The following is a 20,802-nucleotide window of genomic DNA, read 5'->3' as shown; positions in this document are numbered from 1 at the left end:
CCACTGCACAGTTTGATAATATTTTGTTGCATTTTTATGAGACTTTTGAAATCTGTTCAGCTATTTTCTGTTGTCCATTATTTCTGGAGCATACTTCATAAAAGTGCATCTCGAGACCCCTTGCAATCTATTTTTGTTTACTTTTGATATATAATATATTTGTTTAATGTTTTAAGCTAAATAGCATAATATATTTACACTTTTCAGAGAATATTCCATGAAGTAATTTTTTTTTTTTTCATTTTGATAACAAGAAAATAATTAAAAACAATATAAAAAGATATTAATAAATATTTGTAAAAAATTTAACTATATAAAATGTATTCACTTTTGTATGGTTTATATATATATATATATATATATATATATATATATATATTAGGGGTTATTAGGGGTGTAACTATAAACTCAAGTCACAATTCAATACATATCGCGATACTGAACACACGATACAATACTATATATATATATTCACAATATTTTAATCACATTTTTTTATTATTACTTTGTTATTATTATTATTTTATTATTATCAGGACCCACAAATATTCCCCCATTGCATTATTATACATTATATTCAAAAATTAGTTTAATGTAGCAATGTTACTGAAACTCCGTAAACTTACATTTTTTTCCTCACGCAAATATCTTCATTAGTGTTTGGAAGCTGCACAAAAATCGTATAGGTTTGAAACAACATTGGGGTGAGTACATGATGACAGAATTTACACTTTTGGATGAATTATACCTTATAAATATACAGCTACCTCAGCCTTGGATAAAACTAACTCTATATCACAAATCATATAGTTTACATTAACGATACATATTGTTGAAATTTTAACGATGTATTGTTACACCCCTAACATGTATACACATGGGTATACACATATATATATATATGTATATATAACCATATACTGTATAAAACCATATTATTGTTTAACAAAATAAATAATAAATAAAATAAACACGTGCTGAGTGAACAGACCCTAGGGTTGTTTGTGTTGAATGTGAGGTTGACCTGAGAGAGTGAGGAGTATTTTGTAAGTGGTTTTGGTGGGGTCTGGCCGTAGCCGCTGACCTGGCCCTTGGCTCAATGGGACAGTGGGTCAATGGTTCTGTGCAGCACTGCAGGGATTCCCTTACACACAAAAAGAGTGTGACCCTGCCTGAACTATGGCTTCAACTCTCACTCGAGATCCTTCCAATTCATTCACCCGAACTCTCCAGGCGCATCTGTCCAGTACAACCCATATGTCCATCACTCACAGCTTATTAAATCTCCCTAAAAGCTGGTGGGTGCAATGATTTGTTTCTTCTATTGTCTTGGCAGCTCAACTGAGCATCGCTTCCCCTCCTGTTTTCCAAAACCACCCACACTGATATCCAGCCCAAGTCCTCTCTTAACCAGCTCTAGGACAGAGATGGAGCACTGGAGAGTTCACACTGAATCGCCTCCTGCAGGAGGGATCAGGCCGGGAAGAGGAGGGATCGTGGCCCTATCACTTACACTGCACATCTACGCGAATGGACTTGATGGCAGCCACCCCCACCCCGTTCTCAGCTTTGCAGTAGTAGCGGCCGCCCTGCACTCTCTGGATGTTGGGGATCCGTAGCGTCTCATTGAAGATGGACGTCTCCTGGAACTTGTCAGAAGCGCTGCCTGCTGTCTTGGTCCACCGTACCTGCAGGGGGCGACATTCAGAGACTCATGAGCTAACGTGCAAAACAACTGCATTTCAGTGCATATTTTATGTCATGCACACACACACACACACATAATTGTATATGTGGTTTACAGGGACTCTCCATACACTCTCTTAGAAGTGTCCTCATAACCATGTTTTACGTTATAATACCCATGTCACTATGCACATACCATACATACAAGAACACACACACACACTTGCACATAAACTTTCCCATAAAAATTCCCATAAACACACTACTAAACCTTGTGGAAAGCTTTCCCAGAAGAGGTGAAGCTGTTATAGCTGCAAAGGGTTCAGCCAACTCTATATTAAACCCTACGGATGCATTAAGAACGGGATGTCATTAAAGTTCATGTGTATGTGAAGGCAGACGCCCCAAAACTTTTGGCAATATAGTGTATGTGGTTTACAGGGACAAATAGACTCTCCCGGAAGACACACACACACACACAACATGCTATGCACACAGCTATGTACAGCTATATATATATATAATAGAATTACTTAGTATTTGGTCTGTTTTGCTTTAATTTGCTTACACATGTGATTGTCAAGAAAAAGTGCAGAATCTGATTCATCATTTAAAATAAATAAATAAATATCTAGAGAAACTGAAGCCTTGTTTAGTTACATTTTTAAATATTAAAATCAATGAAAAGATTGTGTCTTAATAAAATGATTAGGAAATATACAAATATAATATTTAGCCATTTAAATTAGAAAAAGCTCTAATTTATTTTGTCTTACTAAGTCAATGTACAGGAAAAACGGCTTAAAAAATATGTCTAGAAAGGCCGGTCACGTTGACGAGCAAGAAGTACAGTGGGACTACATAAGTTTGACCCTAGTGTAAGTACAGCGGTCAGACTCTGACGGTAATCACACTCTCATCCATCTCAATCATTCTTTTGATGCCTTCACACAATCTTTGCATTGAGTGTGTAAGGGCAAGTGAAAATCACAAAGTAAAGCCGGTGTAATCTCCTCCACCTCTCCACCTCTGGACATCAGTAAGCTGCTTCTATTAAAGCGGGGTCACCTCTGAACACATGGGCGAGCAGGCCATTGTAGTTGGCAGCGCTGGGGGCGGAGGGAAGGTTAGGACGTACGTGCAAAGGATTATGGGATTACACAGACCTGTGTAAACGACAAGCTTTGTGTTTATTTAGGTTTATTTGCCTGTGGATTTGGGACACAGCTGCTGTTCATTTATCAGGTGTAGCGGGTGAGAAATCAACACAGAGAAAGAGAGAGAGAGAGCGCTCCTGGGTGTAACCTATCCTCTTGGTGGCAAAGAACAGAAAAGCTGGTCGAAAGCTGTTTGATGAGGCAAATTCGCTGAGAAGTTGTGCCACTTTCATTTCTGCATCCTCCTCAACCTAGAACTCCAAACCACAAAGTGAGGAACTGCACCAAACAAACTGCACTGCGCCATAATCTGGATGCTAAAACCTCAAAACTGTTCAACTATTTCATATAGTATAGTATTTTGAAAGCATTATCATATTCAATTACTACATTCAAATATTTTAAGATATGTCAACACTCCACAATAAAGCTCAATCTAACATAAAATTAAAATTCATTTATAAATCATTCTAAATTGTCACCAAAAACTTACTGTAAAGTGCTACTGTGTTTTCAAATGTTGTAATTGTGTTTTTTAACCTTCATAAATCATTTTTAATATGCTGATTTTATGCTCAGTTATTATCAATGTTGGAAACTGTACTGCTTAGTATTTTTCTGGAACCTGTGATACTTTTTTCAGGATTCAACTGATGAATAAAGAGTTTAAAAGAACAGCATTTATTCAAAACAGAAATCGGTTATAAATTTTAATAAAGTTGTTTATAAATTTAACACATCCTTGTTGAAATAAAGTATTCATTTCTTTTTTTTAAGAGGACTGACCCCAAACTTTTGAATGGTAGTGTATATTGTTATAAAATATTTTTTTTATTTTAAATAAATGCTGTTCTTTTAAAAATGTTATTCATCAAAGAATTCTGAAAAAGTAGCATAGGTTCTAAAAAAAAATATTAAGCAGCACAACTGTTTCCAACATTGATAATAAATCATCATATTAGAATGATTTCTGAAGGATCATGTGACACTGAAGCCTGGAGCAATAATGCTGAAAATTCAGCTTTGCGTCACAGAAATAAATAATATTTAAATAATATTAAAATAGAAAACCATTATTTTAAATTGTAATAATATTTTACAATATTACTGTTTTTGTCTGTATTATTGATCAAATAAATGCAGGCTTGATATGCATAAGAAACTTCTCTTTAAAAAAAAGATAGATAACAAAACGTAACATAACAAAGATAAAAAGATATATGAAATACTTTCATATAAGTTACAGGATATACATCCATTTATGCATATACATTTATATACAGTATTTTTTTTATCTTCTATAATGAGAAAACTTGCTATCATAGGTAACAATTCACTCAAGTAAAGGGCAGTATTGAGCTGAACCTCTGATCTGTGCTGACGCCAGTCTCAGGATCCACCATTGATTGTGAAATGTCAAAAAAAAAAAACCCGTACTGTTTGTGTTCTCAGAAGCCCAAAACTCCAGCATCATTGTGTTGATTCATCGTGGCTCTCAAAGGGCCGCCGCTGGCAGATGTAAGACAGATGGCGCTGGATAGGCTATCATTACAGCGGCCTCAGACGCCTCACTTACAGCAATGCAAAGTCACAGTGCCACAGAAACTTTCCAAGTCTCCGTGATATGAAGAGAACAGGGCTGATGGCAACAGACACTGAAATGCTGCCGCAACATGGGACGAAGAAATTGGTCATGAAACGGATGAACCAGTGAAAGAGACGAGGCTGCCGCACATCACAGTGTTTTACTGCTCCACAGATCCCAACAGACCCAGCAAACCCTGCCTGTCTCCCTCTTTCACACACTCGTTTCTGTCTGCTCTTGGGAACGAACTCCCATGAGTCTCTCTGTTAGTTGTACAGTAGCGTCTCCATCTCTCTCTGCTGAAAAATCAGGCTCGGTTGACGCTGTACACACATGGGTTCTGGATCTGAACTTTCCATTTTGCTAGTAATGATTTTGGTTCTGTTTGTTCAGGCCAAGGGCAAGATTATTATCGCTAATTTAAACTTTATATTTAAAAATATATATTTTCTTTACAGTAAACTTATTTTATTTCAGCTAGTTGCCAAATTAACATTTCTCATTTTCATTTCGGTTTTAATTTTTTCATAAAAAAATCAAACGAATAAATACAAATATATAAAACCCATATTAAACACTAAACACATTAAAAATAACATAACACAATTACTAAACTTAAACTAAAAATGAAAAATTCTACATTAAAAAAAACTAGGTTACACTTTATTTTATGGTGTCATTGTTGCAGTGTAATTATATATTTAAGTACTGAGTAATATTAAGCAACTACATGTACTTACTATAGGGTTAGGGTAGGATTGAGGTTTGGTTTAGGGTAGTTGCATGCAATTATGCATAATTTACTGTTATTACTATGGTAATAACATGTAACATATGTAACAAGGACACTGTAAAATAAAGTGTTACCAAAAACTATATAAGTGATGATAGAGATGATGGCTAGTTAGATGATGGCCATGTATTTTTCATGAAAAACTATTTGCAATCAACATTTAAATTGCAAATATTTCATTATAGTAGATGTTTAGCAGCAGCACTAATCCATAATGAAGCTGCAAGAGGCAGCGAAACGAGAAATTTAGCATTAGTTACGGCATTACGCAAAGGTCACAAATAAATGAGGAGAAAAAAGTACAGCAATTAGGATTAGATGTCTCATTGTAGGCCAAAAACAAACATAATTTGTTGTGTGAGGTAAAATAGTTTATTGCAGGACTGAAATGATAAAGTACGCTTGCGCACATTCACCTGAAGTCCTCAGGGAAAGCCAGTCGCGTCCGGAGAGAGCTTTTATCATTCCACTCCCATTTCTCTCTCTCTCTCTGCTTCAGGTTTTCTCTTCCCGCCTATCCCATAACTGCCTCTATAAATTAAGTTCTTTGCGAGTGACACCAATTCAAGTCAAGCATCCGCAAAGAGCCGTTTATTGCTTAATGCCTGTCATGCCTGCTTAAATCTGTGCGGCTGTGGCCTCTTCAGAACTAGCACTGGGTTATTGCTACTGTAAGCACGTTTAATGCTCATTGCCGAGCTTTTTATGTGTGAGCATGTTAAATCGGTGAAGAGTGATCACTCCATACAAAAGCTCAATGTTTGCAGCTCAGCTTTACACTGTGTATTACTCGAAAATCTTGTAACCCTTTCTCCCCCCCCCCCCCCCCCTCCTCTCTCTCTCTCTCTCTCTCTCTCTCTCGCTCTAGCTCTCTCAGTTCAATTTTGTGCTTTATTGGCATGACAGAAACTGTCCATTTGTACTGCTAAAGTGTTGCAAAATCCGTAAAATAAATAAGGTAAAATGTACAATTAGCCTAAAAGGTGAACGCTATTTATTTGGTAAGTAGCCGTGCAATACTCATGATAATTACGGGTCATTATCGCCAAATAAACACAGACACGGTGAGCAGGACCCCAGTGTGAAGCGGAGTGGACTCATGCATCACCCTGAAAGTGTATTATATTAAAATAGAAAACTTGATTACAGTTTTTACTGTATTTTTGGTCAAATCAATAGAGCCTTGGTGAGCACAAGCACTTATTTTAAGAAGTAGGAACAATAAAAAAAAAAATCTTACAGACCTAAATCTTTTGAACGGGCGTGTATATTTCGAATAATAAATATATGTATGTATAAGTCTTGTTTATTTTAATATGTTTATTGTTACACACATAAGATCCAGATAACAGAGGTTCCCAGTGGTAATAAGCATAGAGATTGCAATCCTTTCCGAATCAGTACATGAAATCACAGACGTCCTGTTCTAATAACTGTAACTCAAACATTATTTAGAAAACTAAATCTGTCAATGCAGGATCTGAAGAGAAACAGAAAACACAGGAGCGTGAGGAACAGCAAGAAAGAAAGAAGACATAAGCGGTGTCAGGTTTTGCCAGCTCATTTCCCGTTCTGAACTGCACCTCTGTTCACCGAAATCAATCCTAATCGAATCACACGCAGCTCTGTGGAGTATTTAAACCTCTCCATATGTTACACAAACAGCAGCTCTATTAAACTTCCCACACCGAGAGTAATAAATGAGAGTGTAAAATGTGAGGTGGCTTTTTCCACTCACGGACACAATGAGGGCAGGAATACAGTACATCTGCTGCACGTGGCCTGATGCTGCACACCTTCAGTCTCACAATGCAAGATCACACTTCTGCCCTATACAAGCCTATGAAGACAACACATTTACATGGACATTTTCTCAATAGAAAAGCAGTTCATCCCAAAATGAATCATTTACTCTCCTCATTGTTGTTTGAACCCCTTATTATTCTCGTTTTTTATGTGAGACAGAGGCAGAATGGAAAAGCTTGGAAATGGAAAAGGCATCATAAAAGTATAGTCCATGCAACTATATTTTTTAGCCTTCTGAAACTACACGTGAGAACTAAAGGCATCAAACATGACGCAACACATTTAAAGGCCCCATGATAGATAGATAGATAGATAGATAGATAGATAGATAGATAGATAGATAGATAGATAGATAGATAGGTAGATAGGTAGATAGATAGATAGATAGATAGATAGATAGATAGATAGATAGATAGATAGATAGATAGATAGATAGATAGATGTGTACATGCACCTTTTTCAGTAATTTAGATTTCAGTAAATAAGTACTTTTAAATAAACATTGTTTTACTATACGTTTTGAAAAATGTCAGATGGATGGATGGATGGATGGATGGATGGATGGATGGATGGATGGATGGATGGATGGATGGATGGATGGATGGATGGATGGATGGATGGATGGATGGATGGATGGATGGATGGATGGATGGATGGATGGATGGATGGATGGATGGATGGATGCTAATTATTTATGTATCGTTCTTAGATAGAACGCTAGAAAGCTAGATAGATAGAATGACTGATAGATAGAACAAAAGAACGATAGAACGATAGAACGATAGATAGATAGATAGATAGATAGATAGATAGATAGATAGATAGATAGATAGATAGATAGATAGATAGATAGATAGATAGATAGATAGATAGATAAAAACATGACAAATACTATACTAGTACATAAATAAAACTAAGATGTGCACATGCACTTTTTCCTGCCCTTCTGGTAACACTGGATATTTTTATCATTCATTTTAATACATTTTCAGTCATTTAGCACAGCAATTTAATTTCATTAATTCTCGTTCATGCACACTGAATTGCCAAGTTAAAAACTTAATTTCATCTTCTCACCTAAAATGTTTTTTTTTCCCCCAATAGCTTAACTTCTTTTAACTTTCTGTGTCACAAAGCAGTCATAATTCCTTTCATCTGAACATACGCAGAAATATCTTTTGAAGTTCAGTCGATCTTTTCGTGTCTAAGTGGATGGTTCTTGGCCACAAAAAATGCAGTGAGGTCTAGTTTTTAAGGCCACAGTCAAAAGTCTGGCTTGGCCTGACTTACAGGATTTCACTGACACATAGTTCATCGGCGACAAGTCTGATCCATCTGTGATGTTCTATAATCACTGACTTACTGAGCACTGAGTTAAACACATCACATGATCAGGGGACAGATCCAGTTCCTCTCGGACGGCAATCAAGAGCAATCTGAGATCGATCAGTTTGAGAGAGCAATGTCTGGAACAGGAAACTGAATCGCGATGATCATGATGATTACTGCATTCCTAGCATTGATTCATTTGGCTTTTACACAAACAGGCTTTCATTTACCATCATGTGTGCTCCCTGGGAATTGAAAACACACCCTTGGCATCACGACTGACTATAGGAACATGATTATGATGGCGGTCATGATGTCAGTGCTGACCGAGGCATGCGGCGGAGCGCTGACAGATTGTAACGTGAACCTTTCCATCGAGAGAGCGCTGAAATGGAGACGTGATCGATGGAGAAAGATTTGAGGAAGTGACATATCTCATGGTTTGGGTTTCTGCTGGACAAAATAACAAATGAGATCTCTTTTGTTTCTCTTTCAGTTGTTCTCTCATTAGAGAGTTAGTAGAGTATTAATAGACTGGTAGGGTTAGAATAAGTTGACATGCAGTTGCAAAGACACTTGCAGTCAGTAGAACGTCTGTTGGAGAACCATCATAATAGTTAGCAGATATTAAGCAGAAAGTCTTTTAATACTCTAATGAGAGTTAGTTGACATGTAGTTGCAAAGTTACTCATTGTCAAGTGAATGTTCAAATGGGACCATCAAAATAAAGTGTTACCGAAATCTCATTATGAACTCAACTATTTCTAATGAATTGCTCCCAATACCAAATGATCTGAGATATGATCCACATTCATTCTATAGTGTTACATTCTTACTGAACAATCTGAACATTTGATTTCTCATTTGTGACCCTGGACCACAAAACCAGTCACATGGGTATTTTTTTTTAAATGGGAGATTCATACATCATATAAGCTTTCCACTGATGAATGGTTTGTTAGGATAGGACAATATTTGGCCGAGGGTGCAAAAAAATCGAAACATTGAGAAAATCACCTTTAAAGTTGGTCATTTATGTTCGCGATTGTGCTGCATTCACTCACAAAAATAAATGTTTTATATATTTACGGTTGGAAATTTACAAAATATCTTCATGGAACATGATCTTTAATTGATATCCTAATGATTTTTGGCATTAAAGAAAAATCGATCATTTTGACTATTGCCACAAATATACCCGTGCGACTTGTGACTGGTTCTGTGATCCAGGGTCACATTTGACTACCGTATTTTCCGCACTATAAGGCGCACCGGATTATAAGGCGCACCTTCAATGAATGGCCTATTTTAGAACTGTTTTCATATATAGGGCGCACCGGATTATAAGGCGCATAGAATAGAAGATACTGCAGTCAAACGTTTGACTGGGTTTGCGTTATGCAGTGGTCACCAACCTTTTCAAGCCTAAGATCACATCCAAAGTCCAAATGTAAACCAAGATACCTTGTTTATACTCGACGCGTCCGCATGAGCGCGAAGGTAATAAAAAAAATATATCCGTCTGCTCGGGCAGATTCGGCTTAACAGCGCGCGCGCCTCTGAATCCGAAGATGCATGACTTTGAGCCGAATCTGCCCGAGCAGACGGATATTAGTAGTACATCTCATCACACCGGCACCCAGTTTGCGCGTCTTAATCAGTTATATGGTCTGGTGTTCAGTCTAAAACAAAACAGTTGCGTCAAGTATAAATGCCTCGTCTGTTTGGGGAGTTGCGCGCGCAGTCAGCGGAGGCTCGCGCTCCGGTGTCAGGCGAAAGTATAAACAAGGTTTAAGTCAGCGGTTGTTTAACAGACGTTAACATAAAGCGCCAGATCCATAAATAAGGCGCTCCGGATTATAAGGCGCACTGTCGTTTTTTGAAAAAATGAAAGACTTTTAAGTGCGCCTTATCGTGCGGAAAATACGGTATTTTTATTCCTCAAGGATCTTTAGAAGAAACATCTGAAACAAAGGTGATATTTAAATGAAACAACTGAGAACTCACACTTTGCAGTGAAACCACTCATCTCAGGTTAAATCAAGCACTTATGTTGTTAATCAAGATTTCTTGAAGCAAGATTATTGTAAATGAATATTAAATGCACATTTTCCACTAGCCTGGTAATACCAAACTCTGCTACTTCGCTTTGCTTCGTAGACAGAGTCTGGCATGGCATAATTGAAAAGCGTTTTCTTTCTCGCGGGGGGCGCTTGTCTGAAGTTTAAAATCATTGGTTCCCGTAAGCCAATCACATAACGTTTGGTTATGGCGTGTGTTATGCGCATGCTCAGCCGCATCTAACTTCCACTGTAAACACATGTAGTATGATGCGAAAACAAAACCATCGAGCGAAATACCGGAGTGAACATGGCTGTGAACGACTTTTGCAGATTATGTGAAGTAAATCTACGCATCCACGGTACAATCAGCGTCTACGTCACGGCTCTCAGCCCGCCCTCTGTTCGTTGATTGGCCGGCTGTTTTCAGACCGGAGGAAAACGGAAAGCTATTACGCTGTCTCAGACTGACTACAGAAGCGAAATGAAATTGAGCGGAAGTAAGAAGTCTGACGTAGTCATGCTAATTTTCCACCTTCTCTCTTAAGTAAAGCATTAAACAGGCTTATTATGCTACAGTTCCTTTAAGACTTATATATGTAAACGACTTCTGATTCACTAACCTGTGATATCACAACACAACTGCTTCCAAATAAAGTTTTTTTCTGCGTAGTTTCTATAACTGGTCTGAACTGTGAATGTCTATACAGTACATCAAAGTACATCAATTCAAAAGTGTATGTTTTTCATAATGTGAGCTCTTTTAAAACAGTGTTTACTCCACCAGTAACATCAGCTTTTTAAAATATCAAACATTTCTGATGAATGAGTCTCTCCCTCCCGCTATCACCAAAGGTACAGCGAGACATCTGGTACAAGTTAAAACATTCGTGTCTAACCCTCCTTTAATTGATTCTCTCTTGTGGCCAATCAGAGGCTGTTAAAAAGCGTTTCTGCGCGAAGCAGTCTGGTGTAATGCATTTAGATGCCGTGCACACTGAGGTGCCAACGAGAACCATGCTTTCTAGAACACTCCACCACTGGGGGCTTTACACAAGCACACTGCTTTAATATTCCTTCTGCTCTGTGTCTCACCGTCACACACTTCATCCTCATCTTCCTCTATACCGTTTCCAAACAGGGGCGTTGATATGATCTGAAATATAAGTAGACACATTTTAGACCTTATCAGCTTAGCTCATGAATATTAATTATTTAACGTTCGCCAGGTAGTCCTGATTGATTTTGTGTAAATCAGGTAAGTAGGCGCACAGCATAATAGAATTACGGCTTCTGTCCAGTGTCGAATTAACTAGTGGGCAACTGTTTGGACTTTTTTGGGGTGTCATTTTTTAGAATATCTTCTCCTGTACGGTAAGGGTGTCACAATACACCGGTAGTGACGATAACCGTGATACTTAAAAAATTAAATACCGTTATCGTGTTAATTAGGGGTGTCGCGATATACCGGTATTGGTGATAACCGTAATATTTCAAATGAATAATACACATACAATAATATAGCATTAAAATGATCCAGCGCCAGTATCTGGCAAGATTGCACCTTAACGCTGGTTGCCACCTGTTATAAAACACTATGGCTGCACCCGAAATCTTGAAATACTTCCCTTCCTATTTAGTAGGCAAAAAACAGTGTGTGACAAAAGAAGTATATCTGAATTCACAGTGCTCATAAGAAAGTAAGCAAAAAGCACCTGGATGACCTACTACTTCAGGTGAGATTCTGAAGTTTGCATACGATGGACACTTTACTATCCCATGAGGCCACGGGAGAGGATTTGTGAACGGCAGTGAAGCGACGTAACTGACGCTGGTAGGTCACATGATAATGATGTAGTACATCCAAATTACATACATATTACACACATTCATACTATTTAGAATGTCCTTTTTTAGTGGTAATGAAGTTATTACTCAATAGAGTATCGGATTTCGGACGCAGCCAAGCAGTCACAGCACGCAGCTCCTACTGCCGCGTAAAAACACGTCGTCGACTCGAAGGATATGGCAGACGAGACACTCTGCTCGCACTCCAAGAAAGTTAGAGCTCGCCAGAGTGGAAGTTCTTTGGATTCCACAAAAATGACTCGTTAATCACCCCAGTCTCCAGGACTTGCTGATCAACAGTGAGCGCAAAAGGGGTCAAAACCACCAACCTGTTCGCCCACCTCCGCCTCCGTTATCTAGCAGATTTGGACAAGTTGCCATTATTTTGATAGTCCTGAAAAGGGAAATGTTACATTAACCTATTAACTACTTACGCCTTTCTGTGTTAAAATATATTTTGCAATCCCTCTAGGCTTTAAGTCCAAAAGTGTGGTCATTCAGATAAAAACATATGGATTATCATGTGTTTACTTCAAATATGTTTGGAGAGCAGTATTTTTTTTTTACTATTATTACCCAAAATAGGATGATGTGAGCATTATGGAGTGCTACACTCTCATATGTAATTTGTTTCATTCATACACGACGTCGAAGAGCGCCCTCACGCAGAATGTCCACAACTGAGACTCTAATAAACTAAGCGAAATAAAACGCAGATAGAGACGTTTTGACTGATTAAACATGAAGAGAATTAACACACCATTGTGACAGTATATGGTTTATCTGTTTTCTTCAAACCATCCCGGGTATTTTCATGAGTATAATGTATATTTATAATGCAATGCTAATCAGCATAGCTTTTATCACTATACATAATACTATAAAATAGTATAATTTCTTTTTAATTTCTTTTTGACTAGCATTTTTTATTTATTTTGTATTTAATTTTTGCAAGATTTCTATAGATATCGCTATATATCATTTTTGTGAATTATTTTGGCCATGATAGGAAAAATCTAATATCGTGACAGCCCTACTGTACAGTTATAAAAAAAAGTAGTATAATTTTTTTTTTTTTATTACATTTTTCCCCTGTCTGCTGCTTAACTAAAATAATCACTAGCACTGACTCAATTCCAGGATTTGAATTGCAGAAGTACAAACATGATGCAGAATTGCCATTTAAATGTTAATGTAAGGACAATTCAAAGAATCTCACATTTTATAAAGTTCACATAACCTGAATAGCAAAAAATTGTCAAGACAAACTAAATAAACATTGTTTTACTATACGTTTTGAAAAATCTCTACACGATGGACAGAACGATGGATGGATGGATGGATGGATGGATGGATGGATGGATGGATGGATGGATGGATGGATGGATGGATGGATGGATGGATGGATGGATGGATGGATGGATGGACAGAACGATGGATGGATGGATGGATGGATGGATGGATGGATGGATGGATGGATGGATGGATGGATGGATGGATGGACAGAACGATGGATGGATGGATGGATGGATGGATGGACAGAACGATGGATGGATGGATGGATGGACAGAACGATGGATGGATGGATGGATGGACAGAACGATGGATGGATGGACAGAACGATGGATGGATGGATGGACGGATGGATGGATGGATGGATGGATGGATGGATGGATGGATGGATGGATGGATGGATGGATGGATGGATTAGTATAAAAGAGGTAAGTCCATTGATATGTCCCGCCCCAACTTCCATGATTTCAATGATAAATCTAACAGATGTTTAAAATGTAATATTACTTTCCAAAAAAAGTGGCAGAGAAGATGCACTTTTTAAAAGTGTGGAGAGTTCAATCAGTTGCTTCGGCCCTGATTCGTAGTGCTTCATCTGTGCGTCCATGTTTTCTCCTCTCCGTCTCTCTGTTGTCGCATGACCTTGTGTGTCTTGATCAGTGTGTGTGTGGAGTGATTTTTTTTAACATCTGATCTTTCTGTTTTCAGAACTGTATCGATTCTTCTCCACTGCACTCTCAAGGACAGAAACCAAACCCATACGACCCCTCTTTCTACTCCCCTCATCTCAAACTTCTCCACCACTCTTTTTTGTTTTTCTTTGTTCTCTCTCTCGCTCTCTCTTCCCCAAGGTTGCAGTGAGCAGCAGTATGAATAAATAATGTCCAGAGTGGGATCTCTTTCAGAAAGGCCATTTAGACTGCTATTGTGTTACTAAAGGCTGTGCATTTAGCCGCTGATGTCCATGTGACAGAAATGCTATAGGATGTGAAGTGCGAGTTGTGTGAAGCAGCTAAATCTCAAACACCATGCACTAGACCTTCCCAATGACCTTAAACACAATCACTGCTGCTCGCTCTCACTGCACATCGGACTTACTAACTTTCTCTCCTGTTGCAAGCGTACTGAGCCATCTGTGTCTTGAACATTAAGGTGAATACAGCTGAATTAGGCCTGATTTAGACATTGTATATGAGTGAAAAATCACAAAGGAGATCTCTCTTATATCTCCGTTGCTTTTTCTAGACTGCAATGTGATTAAATGGATCAAGACTTTTGAAGTCAAGAAGTTGAATAATTTGTCATTATTCGTTTTTATTTCTACCTATATGCTGCTATCATTAAGACAGAAAGCTAACCTGTTGCATTATAGGCTTATCCCATATTTTTCCAAAAAATGAGAAATATCCTTCACACACAATATAATAAATGTTTCATTATTACAGATACATATACTCAAATGGGTATTTACACTTGGTCACATCATGCATTATCATTTCTGTAAAGAAATATTAAAATGTTTGGGTTTTATTTATGTTTTTGAAAGAAGCTTCTTATAACTCACCAAGGCTGCATTTACAGTATTTGGTTAAAAACGAGTATTATTTCTATTTAAAACAACTTTTTTCTATTGTAATATATTTTAAAAGTGAATTTATTCATGTGATCAAAGCTGAATTGTCAGCATCATTACTCCAGTCTTCAGTGTCACGTGATCCTTCAGAAATCATTCTAACATGATGATTTGCTGCTCAAGAAACATTTATTATTATTGTTATCAATGTTGAAAATAGTTGTACAACTTAAGAAATAGAAAGTTCAAAAGAACAACAATTATTCGGAATAGAAATACTTTGTAACATTATAATGTCTTTAAAGGCACTTTTGATCAATTTAATGCGTCCTTGCATAACATAAATGTCACAGACGCCAAACGGCTAGTGGATTGAATGGTACAGTATATAGTCAAAGGAAAAGAGAAAGTGCATACACAACACAATCTAACAAAATGCGTGAAATAACTAAGTATAAATACACCCAAAAGTGCAGCTAACCGAAGAAGAGCCCACATAAGCCTACAGTTCATTGTCCACCTTTACAATATACAGTAGATTCAAGAAAGAAAGATTTCTGCCATATTGTCAGCTCATAAGTGGATTAAAAACAACAAATGGGTTCATAGAGCAGTGGATATGCGACTGGTCCCTGACAGGGAAGCACACTATCATTCTGAAGACGGCTGACCTTTACTGACTCTCTGTTAATCACACAGAGGAAAAAAACATGATGTGGTAGAAAAAGTCATGGGGGAAGGAGGGGGTAAAGCAGTATCGTGTTTTTAGACACGCTGCAGAATGCCAATGCAGAGAGGAACTCAACACTCCCTTTGGGATGCAGCACACACACCAGAACCCAGTGTCCCCTCCACCACACTGAACACACCGCAGTGAATGTGCTTGAGTCGACGGGGCTGATTTGGGTCTATGTCTAGTGTTTGGAATGAATAAAACTGTCCCTCCAATCATACAATTGTAAAACAACAACAAAAATCACAGTATGTACAGTATAATGCACAGTATATAACAACCACTGGCTCTGCACCCCTATACCTGAACTCACTACTTCAGAAGCTTGTAGTGACATCCCAAAGAGACACAAAATCACTTTCTCTGACCTTTACCTGGACTGTTCCCTTCTGGTGGAATGACCTGCATTACTCAACCCGAGCAGCTGAGAAAGCCAATCTTTAGCCATTTTCAAGAAACGGATAAAGCTGCATCTTTTTCGCCAGCACTTGACCCATTAACACTTTCTATTCTATCCATGTTTTATACACTGCCCAGCCCCCAAAAAGTTGCTGTTTGGATTTAAATATGCAAATGCAGTGATTATTATGTTTCTAGCATGTTATATGTTTGGCAACAGTTCTTCTAACCCTGATTGATGGAGTGTGTAGCTTCCATCATGGCCATATTCCAGGATGACAATGTCAAGATTCATCAGTCCAGACCTTAAATTCATTGCAAGTCTTTGGGATGTGCTGGAGGAGACTTTACAGAGTCCTCGACTCTTGCATTCTCAATACAAGATCTGGAGCAAAACTGTATGCACCTCTTGATTGAAATAAAGGTTGTGATGTTATTTCCATCAAGAGGTGCATCAATTTCTGGTGAATTAAAAAAGCTACACACTTCAATTAGGCTTAAAAGAACTGTTGCCAAACCTATAACATAATAGAAACATAATAATCCCATCATAGACTCTTAAGACTCTTAAGCATTTGCCTATTTAAATTCAAACAGCAAAAAAAAAAAGAAAAATGTTTTTTTTGGGGCAGTGTATATATATATTTAAAATATATATATATTGCTATGTATGCTGTGCTGGACTAACTGGGACTTGTTACAGCACTTACATATTGTTGCTTTTTTGTTGGTTCACTTTGGACAAAAGCATTTGAAGAATGATTAAATGTAAATGTAATGTAAATATACACTCCTGTTCAAATGTAGGCTCAGTATGATTTTTTTCGAAAGACATTAATACTTTTGTTCAGCAATGATATATTAAATTTATCAAAAGTAATAGTAAAGACATTTATAATGCTACTATTTAAAAAAAAAAAAAATCTGCTTTTCTGAACATTCTATTCATCAAAGAATCATGGAAAAAAATGTACAGTTTCCACAAGAATATTAAACGACACCAAGGCTGCGTTTATTAGATCAGTAAAAGCTGTAATAATGTGAAATATTATTACATAATAAAATAACTGCTTCCAATTTCAAAATATTTTCAAATGTAATTTATTCCTAATATGCTGATTTGCTGCTCAGGAAACATTTCTGATTATTATCAATGTTGAAAACAGCTTAATATTTTTGTTGAAACCATGATTTAAAAAAAAAATCTTGATGCTTTGATGAAAGAGAGATCAAAAGAACCACATTTATTTGAAATCTTTTGTAACATTATAAAAGTCTGTACTGTCCTTTCCGAATAAAAATACAAAATATATATTTTTTAAAATGAATACCTATACCTAAGAAAATGGTAGTGTAAACTCCAACATAAATAAAACTACAAACAAATGTGATGCTACTTATTTTTTTTGGTGTTCACGATTGGCTAAACATACTTCTTTTAGACCGGTATACTCGTTTTTATACAGTTCCTATGTTTTAAATGGTTCATAGGTGTAAATTTAAGGAAAGCTTCTGGTCCGATATTGAAATGAGACCATACGTGTTACACAAACATACCAAACTGACAATCTATCACTTGTCTTACTACAAACATACAGTATATATTCAGATCGCAAACACTCTTTGACCTGAATATAAACTACTACACTTCAGAACGAAGAGCAAAATACACCAATATACATTCCATGCATGAGCCGTAAATACAAACAAAATGCAGGCACAAATATCTAGAGACAGAAACACACACACACATTGTCTAGTGACCCGTGAAGGCCCGGCACCACAGGCAATAACATCCGACAGTATATGCAGTAATATCCTCATTAGTTTATATTCAGACACTGTGACTATATTCACACTCCTATATTCAGCCTGTTGTCATCACAATGTCCTGACATTTCTAATGGAAATCGTGGAGCACGTTATGGAATAGCAACTTCTTTCTTCCGTGCACTCGTTCTCAGGACTTCGGAAGGGAAACCTGATGGAATTCAGATCAGGTCGGGTTTTCTTCTGATGCAACCAGGACCACTAATATATGTAGACAGGTCGTTGGAAGGATGTGTGTGTGTATGAGGGTCTTTAATAAGTGATCTGATGGCAGAGGACAGAGTGCCTGTGGAGCCACGCACTTCACACCTCATAGTGTCATCAGCTCACCCTTACCTTATATAACACACACTCACATGCCAATAAAAGATCCACACACAAAAACAAAGTCCACGGACAGATCCGCTCTCTTCCAGTGTCTACGGTCATGTTTTATCAGGTGATTGACATGCACAAAAAGTGTAGTGTTTATATATAGAGCTACAGAAAATGTGTTCATTTAAATGATATATAACTTAATAAAGGTATTACAGTGTATTATAAAGAATACAATTTAAATCACACTCTGTGTGTCGACAAATATGATAAATGTTCCTCACGTTAATCCACCAAAAATATGACGAACAAAATCATGCTGTGTCTTTAAAGGGATAGTTCACCCAAAAATGAAAATTAGCCCATGATTTACTCACCCTCAAGTCATCCTAGGTGTATATGGCTTTCTTCTTTCAGACGAATACAATCGGAGTTATATTAAAAAATGTCCTGGCTCTTCCAAGCTTTATAATGGCAGTGAATGTTTTTTCATAAGTCATAAGGTGCGAAGTCATTGAAGTCGTATGTTCCGACGTCATAAGGTGCGTAAGTTTGGCCGGAAGCTAGAATTTGACTTTGTAACATGTTAAATATGAATATTTTCTTTCACAAACTCATCGCTTCGCTTCAGAAGGCCTTTATTAACCCCCGCAGAGCCGTGTGGAGCACTTTTATCATGGATGGATGCACTCTTGTGGACTTCAAAACAGAATCTGCAATTCACTGCCATTATACTACTAAATAAAAGCCCTAATAAAAAAACTAAAGAACTAAATAAGCCCACTGGACAAAATTACAAAAGTGACACAAATGACAAATGTGTCTTGGCTGATAACAATATATTTGTCCAGTAAATTCCCTTGCCATGGGAAGTTGTGGCAAAAAGGTTAATTTGGACCCATATGCATGTGTTTCAGTCTGTGTACCTGTGAGTGCAGTGTGTGGTGTGAATGTGTGTTTGTGTTCACCTGAGGCCGTGGGTGTCCTTTGACCAGGCACTGCAGAACTAACGTGTCCCCCTCTCGGATGGTGTAGATCCGTTCACTGATGTTGTCCTCCTTCACCACACACGCCTGCCCAGAATGCACAATCTGAGCGTTCGCAGGAGCTGAAGGACGGAAAGAAAGTCAGATTATCCTATAACATTTTCACTTCATTCTACAACTTCTTTAGCAGTGACGTTGATATGCTGTGTTGGAGACCAACTAACTAAAACTAGTGATGCTACTAACTTAAACTATTTTTTAAGTGAGTAGCAAGATACATTTATCCTCTCTCACATACAGTGACCCCAAAAAATATATATTTGGACACTTAAGCCACAATTGGAAATTGCTACACTAAATAAAGCCAAATAGCATTTATTTTAAAGAAATACAGCGTACATGCGTAATTTGCAAGCAAAAATATTCCCTTATATTCATTAAATTATGTTTAAATACATTTAAATGATTAATGTACAAATAGATAAAAGGGGTGTAACGATACCCTCATGTCACGATTACTTATCATGATACTGACCTCACGCTACGATATTATTGCGATAAGACATGGGAAAAGGTTAACAACAAATACACTGTTGATTAAAATGCTAAATTTGATATTGCATTGTGAGTGTAAATGAATAGGCTTGGACTTGGTGCTGGAAACCCAATGCACAGGACAATGGTGACACCAGAATAAAAATATTGATGATTCTGAAGATGAAAATACAGAATAATTTTAGACGAACATGCTTCCACTCTGTCATTGACTAGATACATTTAAAATAATGTAGGCCACTTTTCACAGGTAAAATAAGACATTTGGCATTATCAAGACCCACAAATATTACCCCACTGCATAATTATACATCATATTCAACATTATATACAGTAGTTTAATGTAGTACTGACACTAAAACTTTTTCCTCACAGAGTAATTATACAGAGTACATATTGTCACTATCCACGATACATATTGATGCATTTTTGTACTGCAATATATTGTGACACAATGTATTGTTACACCTCACAGGTTGACGATGCAATAGGTCAAAAACAGGGCAGATAATCCACAGGAAAAAAAAAAGAAGAAAAAAAACCCGGTCAGGAAAACAAGGAAATCCAGGAAACCAGGCTGAAAATCAAAGTCAAAACCAAAACACAGGTAACTAGAGGGAGATCGCTCAGAAATGCAGTGTGACACTTACAAGACTTTGTAAAGAATGAGTGAAAATACAGGGCTTAAATTGGCAGACATTAACAAGATAATGACACACAGGTGGAAGTAATCAAACATAAGTCAAAGCAATGGGTTATGGGAAATGCAGTTCATGATAGGAACGCAAAGGAGATGGGAGGAGTGCCCTCTGGTGGCGATCATGGGCACTCCAGCTGGCGGATGTGACAACCTC

General features: G+C 37.3%; 1 protein-coding gene across 1 annotated transcript in view; it reads right to left on the bottom strand.

Annotated features, from left to right (window-relative positions):
- The window catches only part of mdga1 (MAM domain containing glycosylphosphatidylinositol anchor 1), a 201,989-nt gene that overhangs the window by 131,876 nt on the left and 49,311 nt on the right, over nucleotides 1–20,802 (bottom strand). Inside the window, exons 3-4 of the mRNA XM_084391293.1 lie at nucleotides 19,376–19,515; nucleotides 1,514–1,688 (exon numbers count right to left, since the gene is read on the bottom strand). Of these exons, the coding sequence (XP_084247419.1) occupies nucleotides 1,514–1,688; nucleotides 19,376–19,515 (315 nt within the window). The remainder of the gene's footprint in view (nucleotides 1–1,513; nucleotides 1,689–19,375; nucleotides 19,516–20,802) is intronic.

This window comes from Rutilus rutilus (genome assembly GCF_951802725.1).
Source record: "Rutilus rutilus genome assembly, chromosome: 20".
In the NCBI taxonomy this organism is placed as follows: Eukaryota; Metazoa; Chordata; class Actinopteri; order Cypriniformes; family Leuciscidae; genus Rutilus; species Rutilus rutilus.
The sequence above is the reverse complement of the archived record's forward strand: the minus strand, read 5'-3'. Positions and strand labels throughout refer to the sequence as shown.